Source organism: Dromaius novaehollandiae, chromosome W, assembly GCF_036370855.1.
Source record: "Dromaius novaehollandiae isolate bDroNov1 chromosome W, bDroNov1.hap1, whole genome shotgun sequence".
NCBI classification, from domain to species: domain Eukaryota; kingdom Metazoa; phylum Chordata; class Aves; order Casuariiformes; family Dromaiidae; genus Dromaius; species Dromaius novaehollandiae.
The window spans coordinates 3664850-3692338 of NC_088130.1; the positions used below are offsets into that span (position 1 = coordinate 3664850).

The 27489-nt window shown below is 41.1% G+C and overlaps 1 protein-coding gene across 2 annotated transcripts in view; it reads left to right on the forward strand.

The window, feature by feature from the left end:
• The first annotated feature begins 579 nt into the window (after window positions 1-579).
• LOC135324465 (nuclear cap-binding protein subunit 1-like) overlaps window positions 580-27489 on the forward strand; it is a 41794-nt gene continuing 14884 nt past the window's right edge. Inside the window, exons 1-15 of one of the 2 annotated variants that reach the window (XM_064500956.1) lie at window positions 580-780; window positions 1863-1948; window positions 2746-2846; window positions 4390-4546; window positions 5562-5669; window positions 6595-6716; window positions 7179-7251; window positions 7642-7857; window positions 11566-11663; window positions 13363-13426; window positions 16390-16500; window positions 17576-17640; window positions 18379-18441; window positions 25505-25579; window positions 26633-26736. In XM_064500956.1, the coding sequence (XP_064357026.1) occupies window positions 747-780; window positions 1863-1948; window positions 2746-2846; window positions 4390-4546; window positions 5562-5669; window positions 6595-6716; window positions 7179-7251; window positions 7642-7857; window positions 11566-11663; window positions 13363-13426; window positions 16390-16500; window positions 17576-17640; window positions 18379-18441; window positions 25505-25579; window positions 26633-26736 (1477 nt within the window). In that variant the 5' untranslated portion in view covers window positions 580-746. The remainder of the gene's footprint in view (window positions 781-1862; window positions 1949-2745; window positions 2847-4389; window positions 4547-5561; window positions 5670-6594; window positions 6717-7178; window positions 7252-7641; window positions 7858-11565; window positions 11664-13362; window positions 13427-16389; window positions 16501-17575; window positions 17641-18378; window positions 18442-25504; window positions 25580-26632; window positions 26737-27489) is intronic. The other variant, XM_064500957.1, reaches the window with a different exon arrangement.

Below are 27489 nucleotides of genomic sequence, written 5' to 3' on the forward strand. Positions count from 1 at the left end.
AAAGAAAGGGGCACACTGTCTCTCCAGCCGTTTGCTTGCAGAGGGACAGCAGGGATGCATAAGGCTGGACCTGGGTCTTGTCAGCTCGCTTTCACCAATGCGTGGGGCTGGTCTCCGGCCGGGGGGGGGGGGGGGGGGGGGGGGGGGAGCTTAAGCTTAGTGCAGCGTTAGCACCGCATCCCAGAGTACCACGTCTACGAGATCTCATCTCATTCAGCAGGGAGAATCACATATCTCCCCAATCCCCGCATCCATCGCGTTTCCATCGCCCTGGAAATGCTTCGCGGCAGGGACTCAGCACAATTCTCAATCCAACGGCTCAAGGCACATACATGCCCCCATACGTCAGCAACACAGCCCAAGGGCGGGGCCCCTTAACCTTCAAGAGAGACTAGGTGCGAGCCAGATGGAATAAGACTTTTTCACTTCATGGACAATTAATTAACTTTGTGTCTATTCCTTTCCCCATCTTAGAAATCATCCGAGCTCCTCGTACTATGGAGAAGCAGGTTGAGCAGCGCCCACCCCCATAGAGTTGCGGAAGTCACGAGAAGAGAAGACAGTAGCTTTTCCTACTGCTCTTTTACCCCGGAAGAAGACTGAGACGAACAGGAAGTAGGGAAATACTCTGATCCCTGTTGCACAGTCTCTATATAGTGCTCTTCCTTCTCTTCCCCTGCTGTGGGGTACAGCATTCCTGCTTCTCTCTTTTCTACCTGCAGATTTCGTGCAGTGGCAGTACCAATATGTCGCGACGGCGGCACAGCGAAGAGAGTGATGGTAAGCGTGGATGGATGGAGTACCAGGGTTTGGGTTCCACATGCCCTGTGCTTGGGGCCGCGTCGTCCTTGGGGCTGGGGGAGGAACAGGTCTCGGCTGAGGTGCCTCCCCCCCCGCGGCGCTGCCTTGCCTTAGACTCTGGGGTGGTGGTGACGACTCACTCTGTCCCTCTGCCAGGACTTGGTCCTGCTTGTCGCCCTACGGGACGCTGTAGTGAGGCGCTCCATAGGGTGCAGGATCGTTTGTGGGCTGTCTTTCCTAGCTGTTTGGCTGGGGACAACCTGGCGCCACTGTGGGGCGCTCTGGTGCAAGGAACCGGCTTATGTAACTGGAGCTACAGACCCAGTCTCTTCCGAGCCGTCTCTTCGGTCCGCCCTAAATACAGGGAGTACCAAACTGACCGGAATACGCTGCGCTGCGTACGCATCGCTAGAAGGACATGTTCTCGTATCTTGCAGAGGCTTTAATGGAAAGCGTTCAGAAAACATTGAGCTTGGAGGACTAGAGACGGACTTCAGAAACTGAAATGGACATTTCTCTTAATAACGTAATTCTGCATTAGTGGAGAGTGGGACAGTTTTATGACCAGCTTTTTCAACTTTTGATTGCAAAGATAAACTCTGTGTTTTTTAACTACACTCTTTTTTTTTTCTTAATTGTTTTGTTGTGCAGTCTTTTTCTAAGCTTAAAAAAACCCTAATAATATAAGCAAGGATTCTTAAAATATTTTATTTTTTCATATGCTGAAAGGGTGTGAAAAAACACTAAGGAAATATGCAGTAGCTGGTAACTCTAATGTGATTTTCGCTTATCCCACATATACTGTCTCACGCTGTAGCAGAAATGCAGAATTAACCCTAAATAAAATTTGAGACAGCTACAATGTTAACTGTTTATGCTTCATGGACTAGGTCATCAGTAATATGGATATACTTTTGTTTTTCATGTTTATTGGGTCAATCTTGAATGCTTTGTCTTTTTTTTTAATAGTACATTGCTGGAATGGCAAAAGTATATAGAGAACTTTTTTTTCGTTTTTAAAAAAGCAGGCAGCTAATAACATATTTAATGTATTGAAACAGGGCAACCTCACAAAAGGAGGAGAACATCTGAGCCGTCTGAAATCGAGGAGAGACTTGAATCTTTAATATGCAGGGTGGGAGAAAAGGTATCAATGCTATTTCCATATTGTTTTGTGGCTTAGGGTACTTAAACATAATAGATTGTTTTCTTTGTTTTATATGCTGTTATGTGTTAGTAGTTCATTAGTGGTCCAAAAAGAGAAAATCCTTATCTGAGATCAGTTGGAAACTTTCTAGCTGGAAAATTGTTGGCCTTTGCAAAACTGGGTTTTTAAAAAGAAAATTCACCAATGTCTCAAAGGTTTAACATTTAAGAAGTATAACTAATAAAGAGGTATCATTCAAAATCTGTGAACATTATTATTAATTTCCCTCTACTCCTTGGAAAATTTGGAAGCAATGAGATGTGTACAAAAAAAAAAAAATCTAGCCATGTCACAACTGATCTTGGAACCTGGCTGGGTTTGGTGTTAGTAACAAGTGGAGAGAAAAAAGGGCGAGGACAAAAATGGTGGGTCTTAAACATTATATTAATGACATCGGGGAAGTGAAAGAACTTCACAGCTTGTACGTGGCTAAATTAATGTTAATTCAGTTATTGAGAGACCTCTGAGGCTATGTTAACCCTTGCTTCCCAGGAAAGCACTAGAGCTCCTTGCTGTGGAGGAGAACTCACAATTGAGACTGTTCTTAGTCATTTCTGCTTCTTATTTCTAGCAAATTAGAGACATTTGTGCATTCCTAATGGATTTGAATCATTACTTCCAACAAGAAGAAAATGCAAAGTAATATTTTGTTTTATCTGATTTGCTTGTCTTCCACTTGTTACTGAGGGGATAGTTGATATGCCTGATTGATGAGGAAACACTGTTTTCTTCCTTAGAGTACTTCCTCTTTGGAGAGCAACTTGGAGGGCCTAGCTGGTGTCTTGGAAGCTGATCTACCAAACTATAAAAGCAAGATTTTAAGAATTCTTTGTACTGTGTACGTATGCAGAAGATTTGTGAGGTGCTCTGTTATCTATGTTAAATAGATAAGTTTAAGTATTTTAAGTACTTTAAATGCTGTGATCAGCTTTTAGTTCTTGAACACTGTTATAGCTTAGTGTTTGTCTTACTCTAGGCAAAATAAATCTGAGAAGAAGCTTAGTCAATAGTAGGTATAAATCAAGGAAAATACCTCTGTACAGTACTCTCACTTGAAATGTGCGTGCAAGGTCATAAGCAGATAGAGTAGACTCCGGAACTGCCTTCTGATTGCCATGGGGAATATGCTGGGTAGTATCTTGTTTCCGAATGCAAGTCACTAAAAAAATACCAAATCTATTGGGTGCCAATTCTTATCTGTGTATTCCTACCTTGCCTATTCCCCTTTTCTGGGGCTGAGGTGCTCCTGTCTCCACAAGTCCACCATCTAGTAGTGGAGAGACAAAGTGGCCAGAAGTAGGCTCCCTCCTTGACTAGCAGCACTCCTTCCTCTCCCTAGCAAAGCACTGGAACAAAGCTTCTTTGTGTGTTGGATCACTGGTCACATGTCCCAGGAGGGGGTTGTGTGAGGTCCACAATAGTATACCACACTGGGGGAGGGTCCAGTGCCAGCTTGTGTTATAGCTGCATGAAAACTTTTAAATCTGTTTTGTAGCACTGTTCATAAACAGTAAATGTTTCCCACAGCAGCTGAATGCCTCTGAAGGCTTACACATTTACAAAACATATTTGAAAAAAATAAGTTGGGTACAGTAGGACCTAACCTATCTATTTCTTCAAGACCCTATACTGAAAATCACTTAAGCTTGAGAAACTTATAATCAAATTGAAATTTTAAGTGATGTAAAATGTTTACATCTCTTGTGTAATCTTGCTGTTCTAGTATAATAAAATGACTTCTAAAATGGTTAACTTGAGAGAACTTGTTCAATGTAGTATAAATTTTCTCTTGTATTATTTGGCCATGTTCCCATAGAGTATATAAAAGTTCTGGAAAATGAAGCAGAACAGTCAGAATGGTTTCTAATCTTTTTTTTTTTTTTTTAATTAACAGATTTTTAAATGACTGATACTTTCAAAACTTTCTGTTAAATGATATATTTTGGCAGTATTTAAAATTATATTACTAGAAGTCTTTGTCGTTCCAGTCTGATACCTTATGCCCTTTGTTTCAATAAGAGCTTTTGTCCAGATTGTGTAAGTTTTGCTGAGTTGGAGACTGCAGCTGAAAATGTCTTAAAGTGTGGTTGCTATAGGTTTTAGAACCTGCTATAATCTGAAATGTTTACTGGTTAAAAAGAATTAAAGAGAAAATATCTTGAAGTGTTGTTAAAAGTAGCATATACATTCCTAAAGGATTGATGTTCTGTAAACTATTTTCCACAAGACAGATAACTAAGGTCAGGTTAGCAGTTTACCTCACTTAAACACAGACAAGTTTAACCTATACTAAGCAGATTCAAAAATGCTATGTAATGCAGTGGTTGGCATATGATGAATCAACATCTAATACAATGCTTGTTTTTCTTCATTTAAATCAGTGCACGTCTATTACCAGAAAAGCTTACCATTTACACAACGTTAGTTGGGTTGCTGAATGCCAGGAACTACAACTTTGGTGGGGAATTTGTAGAAGCCATGATCCGTCAGCTCAAAGAATGTTTGAAAGTGAATATGTATAATGAAGCTGAGTATTTAGTAAGTGGGATCTTTGTTTTGTTTTTCTTTGGTTTTTTTTTTCTCATCTTCCTTCCCCCTCCCCCACCTTAATATGATTTACTGTTTCTTTTGACACCTAGAGGGGCTGGAGGTTTTCTGTATGCAATGTGGTCTCTCCTGCCATCCAAAGCAGTGCTCCATAGACGTGTCAGGAGAAAATGTGTGGTATGCAAGAGATTGCCTTTCTAAGGAGAGGGAAAAATCATGTTATGATTGCAAAACTGACCTCCAACTGTGTGTTTTCCCATTGCCAAATTAATTCTCAGGAAATCAGTGGTCCATTCACCCCCCTCCTCCATTTGTTCTACAGGAGAATCTGGAAGGTTGATGAAAGCTATTCATTTCTACTGTGCTCATAGACAAATGTTGATCCTGTTGGGTCCCATTATTTTAAAAGAACAAACAAACAAACAACTTATTCCCAAGTAGATAGGGTGTAATTGATGGCTGTAATCAGTCCTGTGTGCTCATCCTGCTTGTGAGAAATGAAGACCAAGCAGGTAATTTTCAGTGCTGACTCCTTTTGAAACCACTACCATTTGATTAGCAGCACACCATTAGTTTGGCATATTGTTAAAACCTGAAAATACCAGCAGTTTTAGGGGAGTGTCTGTGAAACTTTTCAAAGTTATGGATAAGTGACCATAGAAATCTATTTTGTATGAAAGTCATGTATGAGTGGTATACTGATTCAACTCTGATGTGTATTGATTCCCCCCCACCCCATCTCCATTTATTGGAGTCAAACAGATTGTAGGGACTATTCCAATAAAGTTTAATAGGCATTACTTCAAGTCATGTTGCTCAGGGTTATGGGGGGAGTCTGTACAGTAAGTGTTATTTCTTAGATCGATGTTATCATTTTATTGGTGGTTTGTTTTAGCAGTTGAATTAATGCTTATTTCTTCTTGTGTAGCTGATTACCATTGTGTAGCTAATTACTGATTAAGTATTAATTTAATAAAATAAGATTTTTTTTGTTGTTGTTCATTAGGTTCGTTTTCTATCTGATCTTGTGAATTGTCATGTAATAGCTGCACCTTCGATGGTAGCCATGTTTGAGAACTTTGTGAGTGTGACACAGGAGGAAGATGTACCCCAAGTAAGCAAAGTAACTGTAGCCTCAAGCATTATGCTGTTTTCATGCAATTTCACTTTATCGCTGATTCTATACTTATGCAGGTTTCTTATCATGACTAAAAGGATCCTGTGGCAGTTAGTATGCGCATACAGTGAAATAATAGGTCTTCTATAGTGAGGTAGCTCAAGTGAATTAATTTTACTTCACTTCTGGCAAGTACATAATGCTCAGTGAGTTCTGTCAAGTTTATTTAACAGTTGTGATATATAGTTACTCTTGGAATCTTTCTGCAGATTAATATTTGTTCTTTATATGCATGAATGCTATGTTCCAAATAAAATACAACAACTTTCAGGTAAGAATGGGGGAGTGTTGTTTTTTGTTTTTGTTTTGGTCCTCCCCCCCCCCCAAGCTACCAATCCAGCAAGCACACTGTGATGAGTGCATAGCAGTAGCCTAAAGAATTCATAGGTCATGTTAAGGCCACTGTAACTGTGATGCACCTTATGGGTTACATATTTCTAGCATATGGAAGGGTCAGCTACTAAGCTGATAACTTAGTTCAACTTCTATCTCATTTTTTTCTTTGTAAAGTTTTAAAAGAAATTGTTTTTAATTCTTTAAAAGAAATTCTTCAGGAAACTTGGCATTGGTAACATTGAATGATTTAAGTAAAGAGCCTCCATAGAAGGATTTCTGTGTGGATCTCCAAATATATTGCACATGTAAATGTGCCTCTTGAAATATATGTTCCTGTTTTCATACAGAGCCTCTTGACATGTCTTCAGGAACTTGTACTGACACATATTTGTAATCCCAAGTATTGTTTGCTGCTTTAACTGGAATTGATCTCTACATCCCCTTAAATACTTCTGAGTTTACTACTCTTTGCAATGAGACAAATTAGGGATTTCTTTGAGAAACTTACTGAATTTATTTCCTGTAGGTACGATGTGATTGGTATGTGTTTGCATTTCTGTCATCTTTGCCTTGGGTTGGAAAGGAGTTGTATGAGAAGAAGGATGCTGAAATAGATCGCCTCTTGTCCCACACAGAAAGCTATCTGAAGTAAGCTATAACCAGTAAAAATATACTCTTTCTGGTACCTATTCAAGTATGGATAAATAGCTTTGATTATTGTTAATTTAGAAATACTCTAAAAATCTTAGATCCAAACAACTGTGAGGAAAAGACCCTGAAAAATAAAACAGATGGAGAGTCTTATGAATTTAAAAAAAACTAAAGTCTCTCTCTCTTAACTTGTATGGTAATATTTTTCTGATGCATGTGTGACTACATTACTATGACTAGGATGCTACTCAACTGTTTTTTTGCATTCCCTCTAAGTGATTCAAGTTAACATTGTCATTGAGACAAGGTGATAGTGATAACTTAAGTGTTCACAAACCTGTTTTTTATGCTACTGCAGATTTCATCAGCTAAAGAGACCAAATATTAGTCGACCCACAATAAGAAAGATTGCTTTCTTAGATCAGCTTTTTAAATGTTAGGTTTTCTTTCCTGTATAAGCAGGCGCCGCCAGAAGATTCATATACCCATGTTACAAGTTTGGACTGCTGATAAACCACATCCACAAGAAGAGGCAAGTAGGCTTTATTTACTTTATACTGTGTAAAAGATGCTTAAAAAGAATTATTTGGATGAAGTGTTCTTATTTTGGAAATCTAAAGTTAAAAGGCACTTTAAGAAAATTTCAGTGCTTTTGAATTGTCTCCCATGTATCTTTATTCCTAATGGATCCTAGGTAAGTAGTTCTCTTCCAAGTCTTGGGCTAAAACTTGCAGTTGTATTGGGTGAGGGGAAAAGCATTTTGTTGTTTAGCAACAACCCCCTTGAGGAAATGCTGCTAAACAAAGAATGGTCGCAGAATGTAATATTCCTGGGAAATTAGGTTGCAAGACTGTGCTTAAAAATACCTTTTAGAGAAGTAGGATGTAAATCCAACGTATCTGATATTTCGCATCTTTTTCAGTACTTGGACTGCCTTTGGGCCCAGATTCAGAAGTTGAAAAAAGATCGTTGGCAAGAAAGACACATTCTGAGGCCCTACCTTGCCTTTGACAGCATTCTTTGCGAAGCATTGCAGCATAACCTGCCTCCGTTCACTCCTCCACCTCACACTGAAGGTTCAGTGTACCCAATGCCAAGGGTTATTTTTAGGATGTTTGACTACACGGATGACCCAGAGGTATGTAATTGCTAGGGTGGAGTTGAATGTGCAGTGGGGGTCGCAAGGCAGTGCTGGTCAAGGTGCAGCGTCCCCTCTCCCAGACTGTTTAGTGGTATGAAGGTCAGCAGTAATTACATTTTGATACTGCTGGGGAGAGTAGATGATAAAGTTACTGTTGGCAGGTAGATTAGTGAAGATTAAAAGTCAAGAAGTATAATTTTTCAGATGTTTTCATTAAGGATATCTGTCTTGAATGGATTCTCTGATGTCTAATAGTGTAACTGTGTTTGGGTAGCAGCCTCTCCTTCTGTGAGGATGGTGGTTTGGGTTTTTTCTGCCTAGCTGCTTATAGGAACTTTATACATTGAAGACTATCCTCTACCCCTCTGTTGAAATTGGTTGATATAGATCATGGAACATAGTGGTTGACCTGGGTTAGATCAAAAGTCCATCTAGCCCAGTCTCTGTCTCTAGCAGTAGCCAAGAGCAGATATTTTGACAAGAGCGTTTATACATAAGGGAAGAAAAAGTGATTTCCTCAAGTACTCTTCTACCTGCTAACTTCATTTGATGGCCCTTAATTCTTGCATTGGAAGAGACAATGAACTTTTGTTTTCTCTACCCTCTCCAGGCCATTCATGATTTTCTAAATCTCTAGCATATCCTGGCTCAACTGTGGTTTTTTTAGGCTGAATGATAGTAGCCTGTCTGATTGTTCCCTATACAGAAGCTGTTCTATACTCTAGGTCACCCCCATCACCTTTTTCTGAAACTTTTCCAGTTCTGCTATGCTGCTATATCCTGTTGGGGGTGGGGGAAGGGAGAGTGGCAAGCATGACTAGAACTGCATATGGAATTGAAGATGTGGATGCACTATGAACCTATACAGGTGGCATAAAGTTCTGTGTTGTTCCCTATTCCTTTTGTGATAAGTCCACGTTGTTATTGAACACTGAGCTGAGGTTTGCATGGAATTATATCACAACCAAGTTCGCATTCCTGAACAATAAAGGGCAGTTCAGTGCTCACTGCTTTATATGCAAAGCTGGTCTATTTTTTTCATCTGTAGATGAAAGTCAACTAGCCATTTTACGTTTATCTTCTGCTTTAACACCCAGCTGCTGAGTCTAGTAAGGTTTTTTTTTTCCTCTGCAGTTTTTTATGGATTGCCCTTGTTGTTTATACCAAGTTATGTAAAAGTAGCATCAGCAAGCTTTTTCATCTACAATGCCTGCTCCCTTTCCAGATAATTTATGGATATGCTGAACAGCACAGGTCCCTGGATAGATCCCTGTGGGATTCTACTGGTGACCCTCCTCTGCTGTGAGAACTGATCATTTACTTATCTTTTAAGCAGTTATTTATCTGTGTAAGGACTTCCCCTCTTATATTGTGGTTGCATAGTTTACATGAAAGCCTTTTGAAAATCCAGCTAGGCTGTCAGCCAGGTTTCTCTTATCTACGCTTGCCTTCTGACTTCCTCAGAGAGCTCCAATAAGTTTGAGAGGCCTGACTTTACAAAATCTGTGCTGACTCTTCCCCAAACAGCATTTATGCTTATGCCTCTTAATGCTATTATTTTTTTAAGTTTCCAATAACTTACCCAATGTGGAAGTCAGCCTTGCTGGTCTGCAATTTCCTGGAACACTTTTAAAATTGATATCATCTTAGTTGTTTAGATATAAAGTTGATTTTGAATGAGAGGATATGCAGCCCAATTAGTAGATCAGCTATTTCATTCTCAAGTTCCTTGAGAACTCCTGGATGGGTAATCACTTGTTGGCATGAGCTGAAACTGTTCACCTCCCCCCCCCTTTCCCAGTTGTTTTCTAATCTAGCAGAATTTGTGTTTCTCTTCATCTAGGCACAACTTCAGCTTTCAGGATTCCTTTTGCTAACCTCTCTTATACTCCTGTTTAGCCAGTCTGGTTTCCTTTTGCCTCATTGCAAGTCTCTCAGTAAATGGTATGCATTTGCTGTGTGGTACCTTTAAATAGCCTCTGTGCCACCCTCAAAAATACAGCTTCAAAGAGGGTGTTATAAATAGAAGCTAAAAAGTTAAGTACATAAAATGAGAAAATGCAGCAATAGTGTTCCCCCCCCCCACACACACACACACTTTGTTATCCTGTAAGGATGTTGACCCTAAGCAAGTTACCTAACAGCCACGCTGTTACAGAGGCTGTAACAACTTGGTAAGAAAACAAGTTAGGAGTTACTGCTTCTCTTGAGTTCCTGACTAGTTGTTCCCTAAAGCAGTCATTGATTGTGTCTTTAAAAAATGTCAATGTGTAATGTCCTAGCGTGATGTTGGTCCAGACTACATGGTACTATTGCATTTCCTGCCTGTGCAGCCTCTCTGAGCTTCCTCAGCATGTTATAGCCTGTGTTGTTGTCACAGATGGTCATGTAGCCAAATACTACATCTCTTCCCTGTTTAGGTCTGGAATTTCAATCCATCAGGGTTCTGTTACTTATTTACATGTTTAGCTTGTCGATCTGATTTACTTCTGTGCTCCCTTTAACACACAATACCAGTCTTCCAGCAGCATGGCCTATACTTTCCCTGCACGCTTTATACCTTGATGGATCTTTAGTTTTACAGTGAGATGGCCCTTGCCTAGTCAAAATTTCCGCTGTTTTGTGAACAGAGCTGTTACTGTAGCCACAGTGGGAAGAGCAAGTAGGTACAGTCATCTCAGTGCTATTTAGTTGTCTTTTCTGGAACACTGATACATAACTGTGAGCACATTACAGGGAATTAACGGTGTGCTTGTGAACTAATTCTGGCCTACATTTTAGGATATTTCTTGTTTTTTTTTTTTTTGGAAGATAACTTTTATTGGCTCTGAGAATTATCTTTTGCGAGTATTACACTTGCTATAAATATAGACTTGTGATGTTTTAGGTCTAGTTTTGCAAGGCTGTAAAGGATAGTAGAGTACTAGTATGCAACCAAGTTCTTGCAGCTTGAGTTCTTGCATCAGCTGATGCATGATAACAGACAGTGAACACACTTCTAAGCAACACTGTGGACTAATTGTGAAGTAAAGCATGTTTTTTAAGATAGCTTTTATACTATGCTCTTATAACCAGAGTAAAGGCAGAACATTGAGATGATTGAAGTTGCAGTGTTTTCACTTTGCAACTGGAGCAGGCTGCATTGTCAGTTCCCAGATCACTCTGATCTTCTCTGATGTAACTGAAAAAGATGAAGTGTGTATTAATACACTCTTGATGTATAATAATTCTGTGTAACTTGTATAAACAGAAGGCACAAAATGTGAATTGTTTAGCATGATCCCTGATGCCTAAATATGGAAGTACTGAAATCTTGTATGTGAAATTAACAAACTAGAAGCTTCACCAAAGCTATGATTCATAGTAAAAATGGGTGCGGTTGAAATCATAGCTATTTGTTTATAAGATTTTAAAATCATTTAGGAAATCCAGTACAAAAATCCAAAATCTTTTCCTTAATTTACTTACAATAACATTGTATTTGGTAACTTTGTACTGAAGTTTGAAGTCTGTGTTTTAGTCGTTGACTGTAAAACTTGCTGTTATTAAATCTCCATGAGTGCCTAATTCAATCTTCAAGTTTTATTTTTATTTATATATATGTGTGTACACACACACTTTACGTGTGTGCATATATGTGTGTGTATGACTGTAGATCTCTACATTAGCAGTGATCTTTAATCAATTTTGATTGTGTTTTAATAGGGCCCTGTCATGCCTGGCAGTCATTCTGTTGAAAGATTTGTAATAGAAGAAAATCTCCACTGCATCATCAAATCCCACTGGAAAGAAAGAAAGACTTGGTAAGGTGCTGCTTATTGTTATGGGGTTCCAGCACTGTTTATATACCAACATGGCTTCCCCTAACATCAGGGGCTTTCGAAGTCCAGGAATGGTTATGCAAAAGTTTGAGATCAAGCACTTCTTCAAGTGTTCAGTGAACTATGGTTAATGCTGTTATCTGGAATAATGTGGGACTAGAGTATCCTGATCATAGATTGTTGATATAATTTAGTAGGGCTGAGGCACCCTGATGAATGCATCCTGGATTATCTAGGATTTCCCTACAGAGTATGGCATAGACCCACTCTCAATCTGTGCAGTGCTGCCAAGGCTCAATGTGCTTGTACCATGCTTTCCAGCATAAGCACAATGAGTGTTGAACTGGCTCTGTCTGGAGGTGTCCTGTTGCTCCTGCTTTTTCCTCATCCCATTCTTTTTTCTCCTCTTTTTGTATTTATATTGCATAGGTAGTTGAGCTAGCTCTGCATGAAGTCAGTACAGTGTCAGTGAAGTTTAATAAAGTTCTATGCAGCTGTAGGAAATGATGCTACAACAATGTAGCAAATTTCAATGCAAGACCTTATGGAGAAGGAAGGCGGTTTAATTTTAAAATAAAACTGAAGTAAAACTCATTCACACTCACGCTTTCAGGCACCAGAACATGAGTGTGTCCAGGGGAATGTACTCAGGGCCTTCTCTCCTTTCTGGTGCTTTCACACCCAGACATACCCATTCATTCTCCATTCAGGCCAATCTTAACACTTCTATTGCAATTCTTTATGCTGCCAGGAAACAGTCCAGTTTACTACTTTGGCAGAAATTATCTGATATGGGTAATTGGTAACCCAGATGATTTACCACAGATATTCAGCTCTTTTGTGCTTCCAAGAGCCGTCAAACTTGGTATAGTGTGCAAACAATAGGCAAGAACAGTGTTTTTGGTGGAGGTATGCAATATAGGTTTTTGGTTACAGCTTTTTGATTCAACAGAAACTAGAAATCCAGCATTGTTGAAGTTAATGGAGGGGGGCTTTATTTCCCCAAAGAAAGTAAGGCTAGAGGGAGGTTATAAGAAGTGCCAGAGAGCTAGAGCTAAAATTTGAAAAATAGCCTTTGTTTGCTTCTTATAAATGATGGGTGATGCTGTATCTTTTAATCAATTCATTATTTGTAACGTGAATATGTCTTGTATAGCCCATTATTTTGATGGCTTGAGAATGACTGGAAAGCAAATTTATTGTTTGGATTTTTATTTATTTTTTCCTGATATACCAATGTAGTTTTTTGTCCTTTAGTGGACAGATGCCAGCATCACGGGTCACCATGAGGGTTTATGTAAAACTGTGTTCTGTTTATCAGTCTGTTCAAGGATTGCTTGGGTATGGAGATGAAATGTCTCTCTCCAAACCGTGGTTCAGGCACTGCTGTGTGCGTGTGCGTGTGTGTGTGGGGGGGGGGGGGGCGGGGGGTGCTGTGTGTGGGGGGGGGGTGGGGGTTTGTGTGCGGGGTGGGGGGGTGGGTGTGTTGGGGTTTTTTGTTTGTTCGTTTGTTTTTTGTTCTGTGGATAGATGGACAGCTTCAGTCTTTGAGGGCTGTTCATTTTGCCAGCTTCATAAGACTAAACTCTTGCAAAGAATTAAGTACTTCATTTGTCTGTTTGGTATCTGCATCACTTTTGCTGTGTTTAATTCTAAATTAAATGCATCTATTGCTTTGCAGTGCTGCACAGTTGTTGAGCTATCCAGGAAATAATAAGATCCCCTTGAACTACCACATAGTAGAGGTATGTGTTTTACAGATAACCTCTTTCATGGTTCCTTTATTTCTGAACAAACCTCAATTAACTCTATGATGGATCCATTAAATTACAATATAATTTAGGAGTTGATTGCAGTCTTACTTGCAGTCAAAAACAAGATTTATTTATTTATTTATTTATTTATTTTAAATGGAATGTTTAGGAGCCTTGGTCATGAATCGGGATCTCACAGTGCAACAATACTTCAGGTCATTGTATTTCTTAAGCTGTTATTGAATGTTTCTGTATCTGCTACTCGCGCCAATATGTTAGATGGTCTCGGAGATAGCTGTGCTGAAGTAACTTTTATTCATAAGACCTTTTAAGCAAGTCTTTTATTAGTGATCTTCTAAGTCACTTGGAAGAATTGTGTAGCAATGCTCCTGAAAGGCATTTGCTGTGAAATAGTGGTGTCTCTCCTTAGTCACCCTTCAAGTTTGGTGTTTTTTAAATAACCATAAATATATATTGGAATAGGAATGTAGGTTTCCTCTTACTGCCTCCTTTCAGTGGATTGTTAATTGCAAGAAGACATAAGATTGTGGAAAGATTACCTTAATCAAGATGGGATTAAAAATTCAACTTTACACTAAAGCCCCAAATATTTTGAATGCCCTAAAACTTAGTTTTGGTCAGCTTGAGCCACTTTCTGTACTCCAAGTTCAGTCAACAGAAATCTTAGAGCTAATAATGTTTTTCTGCCCTTAACATCTAAGTATTTTCAGGGACCTTAAACCCTCAAGATGTTCCTACAACCGTTTTACAGAATATTACTTTATGCTCAGTTATACATTGCCTCCAAACCAGTAATTGCAGTTCATGATTAAACAGACTACTTAAAGGTCTTGAAAAATTATTTGATTCAGAAACTCATAGAATCTGAAAATAACCAGGGTTTGTATAGATGTAATTTTACTGAGAAGAAATGGAAAGCTGATATACAAAATGCTTGACCATCACTGCTAATTTCTGTGTCTTCCCCCCCCCCCCCAAAGTATATGAACTTATTTTAGAATACTAGCCTTATTTCTTGTCTACAGATGTTTTTAACAAAGCTACAGTGTTTTAAACCTTAGTGTGAATTCTGCAGCCTTCTATTTACTTTGCTTATTGCCATTTCCTTGTAAGGCCTGTCAAATCAATGATACATTGCTTTCAACTGCATTATTATAAAGAGCTCTATTTGGGAAATTTCCCTTGCTTTGCAGAAGGGCATAGAGCAATAGATATAGCTTAACCTAACTGATATTTTTCTAAACACTAAAGAACTCTTTTCTTATATTTACTTTTGCCTTGCAAATAAACTTGAAAGCACTCTATCCCTTTTCAAATAAACCCACTTGTAGTGGTGACTGAGGATTAATCACCTGAGGGACCTCATGTCTTTAAGGTTCATCAGGCCAAGTCCAGAATGCTCCATGCTACTCTGTAGTCTGCGTGAAACACTCTGAAGTGTGACCCTTTTCTCTTAATAGCTCCACATAGACGTATATGTTGGCACCACTGGTGTTTGTTGACCCAAAGTGTCAAAAGAGTTGATATGATCGGGTTGTTGGACTGGCATATCTTGTTGTGCTTTAGCAACTTTTGCTAGAACTTTAGCTTTACAGGGTCTGGACATGTCATCAGTGTCCCGATCTTCCTGGTGGCCAGATGATTTATTTTTTTTTCCACAAAGTAGGATATGCTAGTTTGAAACTTGTATCTGAACATTTGGTAATGAACACTTGACGAATTTCAGAAACATTGTCCTATGTACTATCCTTACTGTAGGTAAGGACTGATCTTCCAATTTTTGCCATTTTGTATCCTGAAGAAAGGAGCAGTTTTCTGCCTAACAGATATAGGAAAAAAGAGAGGGAACCGTATCTTGACCAGTTTGTCCAAATTCTCTTTAAATGGAGAGGTTCTCTACTTCTTTCCAGTCTGTTCATGCTTTCAAGTCCATCACTGGAATAAGAAGTTCTAGTCCATGTTAGACTCTGCTTTTCATCTGTTGTTTGTGAAGTCCATTAATTGATTTAAACCTAAGTCCTGATCACAACTTATCTGAAGTCAGAAACCAGCTTCCTGTTCCTTTCTGTTTATTCGGAAGTTAAAAATTGTCACTGAGAATATCTGACTAATGAATCGGTTTCTTCGTTCCTTTGATTCAGTTTCGAATCTAATTGAGGATGAAATATAAACTAAACTGAAGTTCAAACATAAATGTGGTAAAGTAGTCATCTCTTAATAGTCCTTGAAGAAGGACATACATTAATATTATAAACAAACTTGAATAAAAACAGAAGTGTTGACTGTAAGGTCATTTTCTGCTTTCCAAAAAAGGATCCTCAGTCAAGTACAAGTACAGAACAAATGTTTACTGTATGAAATGCTGGTCATAGTATTAATTTGAAAGTTCAGTCTTTATTTAGAATGCAAACACCCTTATATAACTTTTTCCATGGGAGTAAAGTGAACACAGTGCTGTAGAGAAGGTACAGATGTCACTTTCATGCAACTAGTTTTTCACATTAAATGCTTATCTTTCATTTAATACTTTCCTAGGTCAGGAGCAGATGAATTCAGCTAGCTTGCTTGCTTCCTTCCTTGGTCAGATTCTGTTGTAGTACTGTATTAGCTCATGCTATAACTCAGTGCACATCTCTGCACTTTATGTCTAACCAATACAACACACAACAGAGTTGTTGCATAATGCTAGTCTTATGCATGGCATTAATCTAAAATGATAGGGGTAATTAAGGAGGATTACATTACTATGGTAAAGAGTTTGCACTATCTTTTGAAGTTCTTCTCTTATTCCCAGAGCATGAATCTGACAGAATAAAATGGGCCTTGTTTTGGTATATAATTGCTGAAAATGGGCATTGCTGTTCTCAAGTTCAGGATTATGCAGGCTGAATCTGACTGATATTGCTCTGATTCTGTGCTTTCTTACCATGTAGGTAATATTTGCAGAACTGTTCCAGCTTCCATCTCCACCACATATTGAGGTCATGTACACAGCACTCCTCATTGAGCTGTGCAAGCTCCAGCCTGGCTCTTTACCACAAGTTGTATCCTTTTCATGCTGCTAAAGAGCCTTTTTAAAATGGATCCCCCCACTTTTGCTCTTTACAAGATGGAATAGAAATCAATGTTAGCAGTAATAAATTTTCCTTCTCCCGATATTTAGCTGCATGAAACTTGCCTGTAACACTGTGCACATGAAGGAATAACAGCTCAGCAATCATAAGTTAAACCTGCATTCACATCTGATCCTGTTCTTTAGCTTGCAGACCAGGCAAACTGTTAGATCTTGTTCTGATGCTTTCTCTGATCATGTTGAGGAGCCCTCTTGTAGCCAAGGGATATAATAAACAGTTTTCTTGCATGATGCTGAGCCCTGTTTTACACCAGGACAGCTTGTGGCATGGTCATAGCCACATTAAAACCTGGAGAAGGAAAGGAAATGATTAATTTCTTAAATCTTTTATTGTAACAACTGTGCAAGTGCTCCTAATCCATTTCACTGCAGAGTGTAGTAGTTGGTTTAAACCTGTTTGCGTTTGCACTGAAATGCACTAGTATTCATAAAGTCAATAATCATCTCTCAGATCAGAGAGTAGCTAATGGTGATGAAGGAAGAATCAGCTCCCAGCTAATTCTGAGGATTGCATTGGCCTCTCTTTATTGGAGTTTTAGATTGTGACTAATGAGCAGCAATCACTGAAAATGGAGGACTATTAACAGACATATCTACTGCTAATTCCATTCCCAAATCTTCATTCTACTGCTGGATATCACCCAGTGATTGTAATCACATAGTCTCAGTGATGAGAGCTTAAGCTATCCCTGGGATTGTGTGGACCTGCATGCAGTAAGTATTAATAGAGATGCAGCAACAAAGGATCAGAGTTGGCTGGCCATGGTCTTTTGTGTCAGGCAAGTGTGAACACACTTTCTTGAGCTATTAATGATGAGCAAAGATGGCCTCGCTCTCCCCCCCCCCCCCCCTTTTCAAAATAGGTTAAGTCATGATATAGAGACAGGGAGCTGTCAGTAGAAAGTTGATGAAATCATCTCTGGAAAAAATGGAAGGAGTAACATGATTCATCAGATGCTTCTGTGTTAACTTTAAGAAACTTTCAGCTTGCACAAGCCACAGAAATGCTTTACATGCGCTTGGATACAATGAATACTACATGTATAGACCGGTAAGCATGTATTTTGGAGACAACAGAAAATGTTTCTCATTTTTCTTGTGCATTGGATATTGATGCATTTGTGAAAAGGTTCATATGAAAACTTCATTAAAACACTTTGGTGTGATACAAAATGTTTTTGGGGGTCTAGACTTGAGACATCTGAAGAGAAGGTAAGGGACTGCCTGCCTGCTTGCCTCTCCTCCCCAGAAACACTCTCCTCTAAGCCACTAGTCTGACTAGCTATATGGTGCAGCTATGACAACTCTTCCACATCCATACCCTCTTCTGTTATGTACTACTGTCTCCTCCCTATTGGCCGAAAGAAGGAAAGAGTTGGAAGTGGGTTTATGGGAAGGTTAGCTAGCTAGAAGAGAGCAGTGGTGTTTCTGTGGTTTGAGTGAAGTCTACATTATGTAGAACTAAAATTGCTATGCAAAAATGTAAAAATCTGTAGACTTGCACTAACTTTTTTCACTGCTTATTTTAGTAAGTCATCGGTCTTGTGTATATACACCAGAACAGGAAAGACTGCACGTTTGTCCATAAAGGCTGGCTTCTGAGTCTCTCAACTCAGTCTTTTGTATGGGTCAACATGGATGTCTATTTAATGCCTTTATGACTACAAATTGGAGAGTTTGGGCTTATCTTTGAGATTTTCTTATAAATATATTCTACTTGTCAAGTAGGAGGGTTTTTTTTTTTCTTGCACTTCTGGTATTTAATAGAGTTTTCTTCTTTTTAAAAAAGGTTTATTAACTGGTTTTCTCACCACCTGAGTAACTTTCAGTTTCGTTGGAGCTGGGAAGATTGGTAAGTCAGTCTGTATCTGTCTCCCTCTCCATCAGAACTTAAACCTTCAAACTTATCCAGCAAATGTCACAGCATAGTGGTCCCATTAACTGCTTTCCACTAACACTTCTGGATTCCCCCCCACACACACACACACCTGTTTACCACCATTCCTTGTTAGACGAGCTTGATAATCTTTAGTCACTATAAAAACGATTCCTGTTTTGTGTAATGAATCTCCAACCCATACAGTGTTTTGTAAACTGTGGAAACCCGATTTGCTTGTGGATTTTTGTCTTTATCCCCTCAGTCAGTTGTTTGCAAGCTTTTCAGAAGGGTTCTCCTACTTATCTGTAATTTGCCTTGACTGTCCTTCCCTTTGGTCCCTGCATTCATATATATAACCTCATTCTCTGAGCACCATCCTAAACCCCCCCCCCCCCCACACACAAATATTTTGATCTTTTGGCTTCTAGCAGGAGTTCCCTGCACCCCCTCAGTGCCTAACTATAGCTTTCCCAAAGTCTTGCATTCCAGGTATCATGCCTTCTGCTTACTCCCATCCTGTCCTGCTCCCACATATAAAGACCATTTGAGGACTTAGTCCTCCTTGCAGTCCAACTTCTGCAGCCTGCCATCATACCTGCTTCCCATAGCCAATGTGCTTAGATGCCCCTGGGAAGAGAGGTGCAGCCCTGCATATGGTGCATTACTCCAGCTTTACGTATGTCTCCTATGTTGTGCCAATCAGGAGTTATGTGCTTGCTGCTTATTCAGTATGTTCGCATTGACTGACCGAATAGGAGCCTCTGAATAGCTGGTTTTTCTTTGCCTGCCTTCCCTCTGGTGGGAGCACTGGTGCCGGTATCTCTCTACCAAGCTGCTAGTTTTTACAAAACTTGTAAGAATATAACTCTCTGACACTTCTATTTCTCTAAAATGCACTTAATATCAGCTAAGAGCCCAAAAATTGTTTGGAGGGAGGAACACAGTGAAATCACATGAGCTTTGTTTCCTAGGGAAAGCAGGCTAACCAGCAGAGCAAACGCTGCTTTAATTTTTGGGAGGAAGCCATTCAAAAAGTCACCTTATGAAGATGGGATTCCTAAGATTGCTAATAGCCAATAAGAAAATAGTGATAGACTGGCTCCTTATCTTCAAATTGTTTGCACTGTAAAATATGAAAATCTAAAACAGTCCAATGGCTGACTAGGGAGTAATGTGCTGTTCAGCTGCTGTGGGTGACACCTGTTTAGCTGGTAAGCAGGAATGCAACTCCACGAGTATAGAAAGCAGAGGCACATAGCAGGGCAATCAGCATGACAGGGGGCTCCAGGCAACATGGGGCTGTGCAGCAATGGTAGTGATGTGCCACAGGGCTTAGTCCCCAGTACTGGTTGGAGACAGCACCCCTGGCAAATTAAAAGGCTTGACCCAGATGGAGCTCTGGAGGAAGGATGTCGCTGTCCAGGTCTGGGGCTGCAGGGAGTTCCTGGGGCCAGGGGCAGTCGTGGCCTTGCTCGTGGGAGGTGTGCTTTGGTCAAAGGGCTGAGTTACCAGATGAAGGAGCAGTGTAAGGAGGTGAGCAGGCTGTGTAGAATCAGGGAGGGCAAGCAGATCAACAGGGTCTGCGCAGATCAACAGGGTCTTGCAAAGACCAGAGCCTGAGCCATACACAAGGAAGAAGGGACAGGAAGAAGCTATGCCTGAGCCAGTGGTGGATGGAGATGCCCAAGATGGAGAGGCTGGAGGCTTGTGACTTCTGGCAGCAGGAGAAAGGCTCATTCTCTGCTCTTAGATTTGAACTTACAGGCTCAGTGCAGTGCCCTAATAGCCTAATGAAGGGGAACAGGCTCCATTAAGGGAGGCTTCAGAGCCAGCTGGGCATGAATTGAGCATTAGCATCAGGAGGAAGCAGTGGGTGATAGTGGTTGGAGATCCCTTTCTGCAGGGGATGGAGGCACCCATCCGCTGACCAGATGTGCTGTCGTGGGAGGTTTGTTTCTTGCTGAGGGCCCAGATCCAGGATGGTTGTGGAGAGACTGCTAAGGTTTGTCCGGCCCTTGGGCTATTACCCCTTGCTGCCCATCCATATGGGCACCAGTGATGCTGCCAAGGGAGACCTGGAACATATCAAGAGGGACTACAGAGCTCTGGAGGCAAAGGTGAAGGATATGGGAGCTGCCTGGGTGGTATTCTACTCAACCCTACAGGTGAAAGGGAAAGGCTTGGATAGGAGTGGATGCATTCTGTGAGTTAACAGCTGGCTGTATGGCTGGCATTGCAGGCAGCACTTTGGCTTTTATGACTGTAGGTCTCTCTTTGAGGAACGAGGATTGGTAGGGAAAGCCAGAATCCATCTGATAAGGTGAGGCAAGAGCACTTTTGCCAACAGGCTGGCCAACCTGGTGAGAAGGGCTTTAAACTAGGCCCCTCAGAGGGTGGTAATAACAACTTCTAGTGGAGTGAGGGAGCAGAAGTTAGAAGTGGTAAGTACATGGGCACTCTTGCTCCCATCACCCTGCCCCTTGGGAAGGTTAAAATAGGGCAAAAAGCCCCCTCCCTCCCCAAGTGCCTGCACACAAATGCACACAGTCTGGAAAACAAACAGGAGGAACTAGAGCTCTGTGCGTGGATGAGGAACTGTGACGTTGTTGGAATAAGCTGTGGTGGGAGAGCTTGTGTGACTGCAGTTCTGTAATGGATGGATATGGGCTTTTCAAGAAAGACAGGTAGAGAAGAGGGGGGGTTGGCTTCTATGTGAAGAAAAAGATTGAATATATGGAGCTCTTCTCAACCAGCCTGTCACCTGTTCCATAGAGCTTGTGGGTCAGGATCAGAGGAGAGGCCAGTGAGGGTGACATCATGGTGAGAGTTACAAACTACCTGATCAGGATTAGAAAACGGACAGTCTTGTTTAAACAACTCAAGGAAGTCTCTGGATCGCAGACCCTGTTTCTTATGGGGGACTTCAACCTTGCTGACATCTGTTGGAAGGGCAACGTGGCGGGATGCAAGTAGTCAAGGAGGTTTCTGGAGGGTGTCAGGAATAACTTCTTGACACAAGTACTGGATGAGCCAACCAAGGGTGATTCACAGCTGGATTTGCTATTCACTAACAAGGAAGAACTGGTTGAGGATGTAATAATCAATGGCAGCCTTGGCTGTAGTGACCATGAAATAGTGGAATTCAAGATCCTGGGGGCAGTGAGGAAGGAGAGTAACAGAGTATAGACCCTGGACTTCAGGAGAGCAGACTTGGGCTTATTCAGGAAACTGGTAGGGGGGAATCCCCTGGGAGACAGCTCTGAAGGGCGAAGATGCTTCAGAGAGCTGCCAGGTCTTTAAGGACAGCCTCCTCCAAGTACAAGAATGGTTCATTGTAATACTCAAGAAAGTGAGTAGACATAACAGGAGAATGGCTTGGCTAATCAGGGAGCTCATAACTAAGCTCCAATGCAAAAAGGTTTTGCACAGGAGGTGGAAGTAAGGAGAGTCTACAAAGAAGGAATTTAGAAATGTTGCCTGAACATGTAGGGATGGCATTAGGAAAGCCAAAGCTCAACTGGAGTTGAGACTTGCAAAGGACATAAAGGGCAACGAGAGCTTCTGCTGCTATGTTATCAGTATAAGAATAAACAAGGAAAATGCAGGCCCACTGCTGAATGGGGCAGGTGATTTAGTGACAGCAGAAGGAGCTAAGGCTGAGGTACTTAATGCCTTCTTTGCCTCAGTCTTCACCAACAAGGTCTCCCAGGCCTCTTGTGCCTAAAGACAGGGTTCAAGGAAGAAAATTGCCAGTAGTGGAAGAGGATCAAGTCAGGGATGTCTTGAGTAATTTCAACCCCTATAAGCCCATGGGACCAGATAGGATGCACCTGAGGGTGCTGAGAGAGCTGGCTGGTGTCATTGTGAAACTGCTCTCTATCATCTTTGAAAGGTTGTGGATATGAGGAGAGGTCCCTGATAACTGGGGAAAGGCAAATGTTTCATCCATCTTCAAAAAAGGCTAAGAGGACAACTGGGGGAACTACAGGCCGGTCAGCCTCACTTTGGTCCCTGGGAAAATTGTGGAGCAATTCTTGAAACACACTTCTGGGCACATGAGGGAGAAGGTGATTGGGAATAACCAGTGTGGATTTACCAAGGGTAAATCATGCCTGACCGACCTGACTGCCTTCTATGATGAAATGACTAGATCCGTGGATGAGGGGAGAGCAGTGGATATCATCTATCTTGACTTTAGCAAAGCTTTTTGACATGGTCTCCCACAGCATCCTTGTATCCAAGTTTGGATGTTATTGTTCAGATGGGCGAAAACCTGGCTGGTTTGTCAGGCTCAGAGGGTAGTGGTTAATGGTTTGTACTCTAGTACTCCACATGTAACCAGCCTCCAGGTACAGGGGTCTATCCTGGGACCTGTCCTGTTTAATATCTTTATCAATGACCTGGAGAAGGCATAATGCACCCTCATCAAGCTTGCAGACAACATGAAATTTGGGGGTGTGGTTGATACATTTGAGGGCAGGGCTGCCATTCAGAAGGACCCAGACAGGCTGGAGGAATGAGCCAACAGGAACCTCATGAAGTTTTACAAGGACAAATGCCAAGTCCTGCACCTGGGATGAGCTAATCCCCTGGAATGGTGCAGGCTGTGGACTGACTGGCTGGGGAGCAGCTCTGCTGAAAAGGACCTGGGCATATTAATACACATCGATAAGATCTCCCCTCAGTCTTCTCTTCTCCAGGCTGAACAGTCCCAGCTCTCTCAGCCTTTCCTCACATGAGAGATGTTCCAGTCCCTTAATCATCTTAGTAGCCCTTTGCTGGACTCACTCCAGTAGCTCCATGTCTCTCTTGTACTGGGGAGCCCAGAACTGGACACAGCACTCCAGGTGTGGCCTCACCAGGGCTGAGGAGAGGGGGAGGATCACCTCCCTCCACCTGCTGGCAACGCTCTGCCTAATCCAGCCCAGGATACCATTGGCCTTCTTGGCCACAAGGGCACATTGCTGGCTCATGGTCAACTTGGTGTCCACCAGGACCCCCCAGGTCCTTCTCTGCAGAGCTGCTTTCCAGCAGGTCAGCCCTCAGCCTGGACTGGTGCATGGGGTTATTCCTCCCTAGGTGAAGGACTTGGCACTTCCCTTTGTGGAACTGCATGAGGTTCCTCTCTGCCCACCTTTCCAGCCTGTCCAGGTCCCTCTGAATGGCAGCACAGCCCTCTGGTGTCTCAGCCACTCCTCCCAGTTTTGTATCATTTGTAAACTTGCTGAGGGTGCATTCGGTCCCTTCAGCCAGGTCATTAATGAAGAGGTTAAATAGTACTGGACCCAGTATTGACCCCTGGGCTACACCACTAGTGACTGGCCTCCAGCTGGACTTCGTGCCACTGATAACAACCCTCTGAGCTCTGCCATTCAGCCAGTTCTCAATCCACCTCACTGTCCACTTATCTAGCCTGTACTTCAGCTTGTTTAAGATAGCCGCTGGGGAAGAACAATATACCTGTCATGACTTACACAGTGTCCATGTTTGAAAATCACACTTAAACACTCTGGATCATTTGATATTTTCATCACTTCCATCTATATTTATTGTCTTGTAATTTCAAACTGGCATTTATTCACAGAACAGAGTGCAAATAATAGTTCTCTTAATAAGTAAGTGCATGTAGTGACTGGTTTCAGAACAACTGGGCTGGGATCACCTTACAAATGGTTTTAGACTTAGGAAGTGTTATGGGGAAGAAAAAGCTGCACCTACATTTTTCTGTTGCCCACTGGTTTTAGCTTTTGTCATATGGGATACATGCTTTTCTGTATGCAGTTATGTTCAACTGACTCTTTATAGGCTGTTGCTTTTGCTCTAAATGAAGGCTGAGATCCTAACATAAACATATGGCTATGGGAGCAGAAGCTTTGAGAAAAATACTGAGCAGTGTGGGATCCTGAGAAATTCAAGAGGGCTGGTGGCAGCACACAAAGGGCTTCAGAATCCTTTAGCCCCATGTGTTGATTGCCACAACACTGCAACACATTTTGGAGGTTGGATGTTAAACTGCACCCTGGGGGGGGGGGGGGGGGTGCAGTTGATATGCTCGAGGGCAGGGCTGCCAGTCAGAGGGACCCAGACAGGCTGGAGGAATGGGCCAACAGGAACCTCATGAAGTTCTACAAGGACAAATGCCAAGTCCTGCACCCAGGATGGACTAGCTCCCTGCAGTGCTGCAGGCTGGGGACTGACTGGCTGGGGAGCAGCTCTGCTGAAGACCTGGGGGTCCTGGTGGACCATAGGCTAAACATGAGCCAGCAGTGTGCCCTGGCAGTGACAAAGGCCAAAGAGTATCCTGGGCTGTATCAACAGGAATGCATCAAGTAGATTGAGGGAAATGATTATTCACCTTTACTTGGCACTCGTTAGACCACATCTGGAATACTATGCCCAATTTTGGGTCCTCCAATACAAGACAGACATTGATAAACAAATGAGTTCAGTGGAGGGCCACCAAGCTGTTCAGGGGGCTGGACCACTTTTTGTGTTGAGGAGAGGCTGAGGGAACTGGCCTTCTTCAGCCTGGAGAAGAGAAGGTTTTGGGGGGGACCTAATAGCAGCCTTCTAATATGTATGAGGAGGTTACCAAGAGGATGGGGCCAAGTTCTTTACTGAGGTGCACAACAGGAGAATGAGAGATAGTGGTCATAAATTCAGAGGAGGTTCCATCTGGATATAAGGCAAAATATTTCATTGTGAGGATAAGCACTAGAACAGGGGCCCAGAGACATTGTAGTATCTCCATCCTTGGAGGTTTTCAGGACCAACTGGACAAAGCCTCGAGTGACCTGGTCTGAATTCAGTGTTGACCCTGATACTGCTTTGAGCAGGAAGTTGGAGTAGGTGGCCTCCTGAGATCCTTTCCAACCTGAATGATTTTATGAATATCCAGTGAATGTTTTCTACCTGTTGAATCAGGCCAAAACAGATTATAACAAAGGGCATTTGTTAGAAGTTATCGTGTGTTGGGTGTTTTTTGTTTGTTTTTTTGGTTGGGTGTTTTTTGTTTTTTTTTTTTCTCCTTTGATAGGTCAGACTGTCTTACTCAGGACCTTGAGAAGCCCAAATCCAAATTTGTGAGAGAGGTTTTGGAAAAATGCATGAGGTAAGACTTTTGAACATCTCGCTTTCATAGTTGCATTAAATTGAAGTTTGGTTGTTGCTTCTAGGTGATGGTGGGTTCCTTTTAATGGGGCTCTTGTCTTAGGCATACATATTTTCTCGGTTAACATTTTTAGTTACTGTTCTGTTGTCTTGCTCAGTTTTTTTCTAGTATATCTGTTGTAGGACACTACTTCTAGTGGACTGGGGGACAAATAGGTGGAGCAAGTGGAAGTGACCTTTCCCACTTGTTTGTGCTTCTAGATACAAATTAAGACTGTACTTTTTGTGTTTGGGGGAAGGTAAAAAGATTTGATAATAGGGTAGGCAGGGAAGGAAAAAGAGTTCAGGTAATGTGCTGAAAAATACTGGTTATTCACAGAAATAGGGGGAACTGATCCATATTTATCTTAAGCTAGAGATCTAATATTGATTGTTCTGGGCATCGCTGATTCTCATTGACCTTAAAAAGAAGCTGCAAAAGCATAACAGCTGTCAGGATTGGGCTAATGATTGTGGAAACCGGGGGGGGGGGGGGCATGCAAGAGCGAAATGTCCATAGAACCTATGTAATTCAACATTCTAGATGAAAAAGTTTACTTGTTATTTTAAGTGAGTTTAATATAAGAAGCGTGAAACTGTTGTGCTGCAAAATGATTTCATTTTGTCTGTGGCCTCTTTCTATTTCACTGTGGATTTAGTAGAGGAATTCAGTGTTTCTAACGCACATAAGACAGAAGGTAAAATGAAGCCATTTAGTTTAATTTTTTTCCTGCTTTTAATACCAATATCTTACCAGTTGTTTGCATAGTATCTTACACTTGTATGAGGATGAAATTCCAGTATTAAAGGAATTTAAATCTAAAGTATCTACTAGAAAGTTTTGGTTTAGTTAGCTCTTCCTATCTGTCAGGAACTGCTATTGCATTGAGTAGACATCTTGATTTTTGCACTGTCCAAATTTAAAAAATAGGAAAAACATTTTAAATGAGAGAGTTGAGTCAGCCCTGATGATATTTTCATTATAATTGTACTGCTGTGAAACTTACTTTTTCAGGCTTTCCTACCATCAGCGAATAATAGACATTGTTCCTCCGAGCTTTTCTGTCCTCAGTCCTGCAAATCCAGTGTGTATTTACAAATATGGAGACGAAAGCAATAGTAAGTATTTAAGTTACTGAAACCAAGTCGAAGAAAATTGTTTCAAAGCAAGGGAACGTTAGTTGACTTCATGAAGAAGAATTCAGCTAAAATAAATATGCTTAATTTTGATCTAGATAAATGTGCTATCTGTGAACAAGTGATATAACTTAAGTTTGGATCTTTCTAATATAAGGCTTTTTTTAATAAAAAGAAATAGCTGTACGAAGTTAAATCATGCTGAGGTGGTTGCAGCCTAGGTGCTACAGCATTGTTTTGGTTTGCCAGGAGTCTAAAAAAGAAAACTTAATTTATTTCCATTGTTCAGACAGAATACTGTGCAAAAATGAGTGTAGCAAAAGGTAATATAGACTTGTTTTTGAACAAATGTGGTACTTAATAAAAGATTTTACTAAACAAACTTGGTTTAATGAAGCAAACAGGCAGCAGATCATGTGAAGGAACTGTCACTATCAAAGGCACAGAGATAAGTGAGAAAATACAAGTATTGCATTTGTAAGAAGCTGATGGAAATTGGAGTGGAGCTTTAATCAGGGGAGTCGTTCCCCCCCCCCCCCCCCCAATTAAAGGTGCTACAAAAGGGCTTGAATTTGTGAAGAGTAGGAAACCCATTGAAGAATTTTATGGAATGGTGATGTGGACCAGTTGTGTTGGGAGCAGCAAGTTCTGGGGGTATTTGGGAAGTGTACATTCTTTGAGAAATAAGCTGATGTAAAAGTATTCATTCCATCTTAGACTTGAAAAGGATTATAT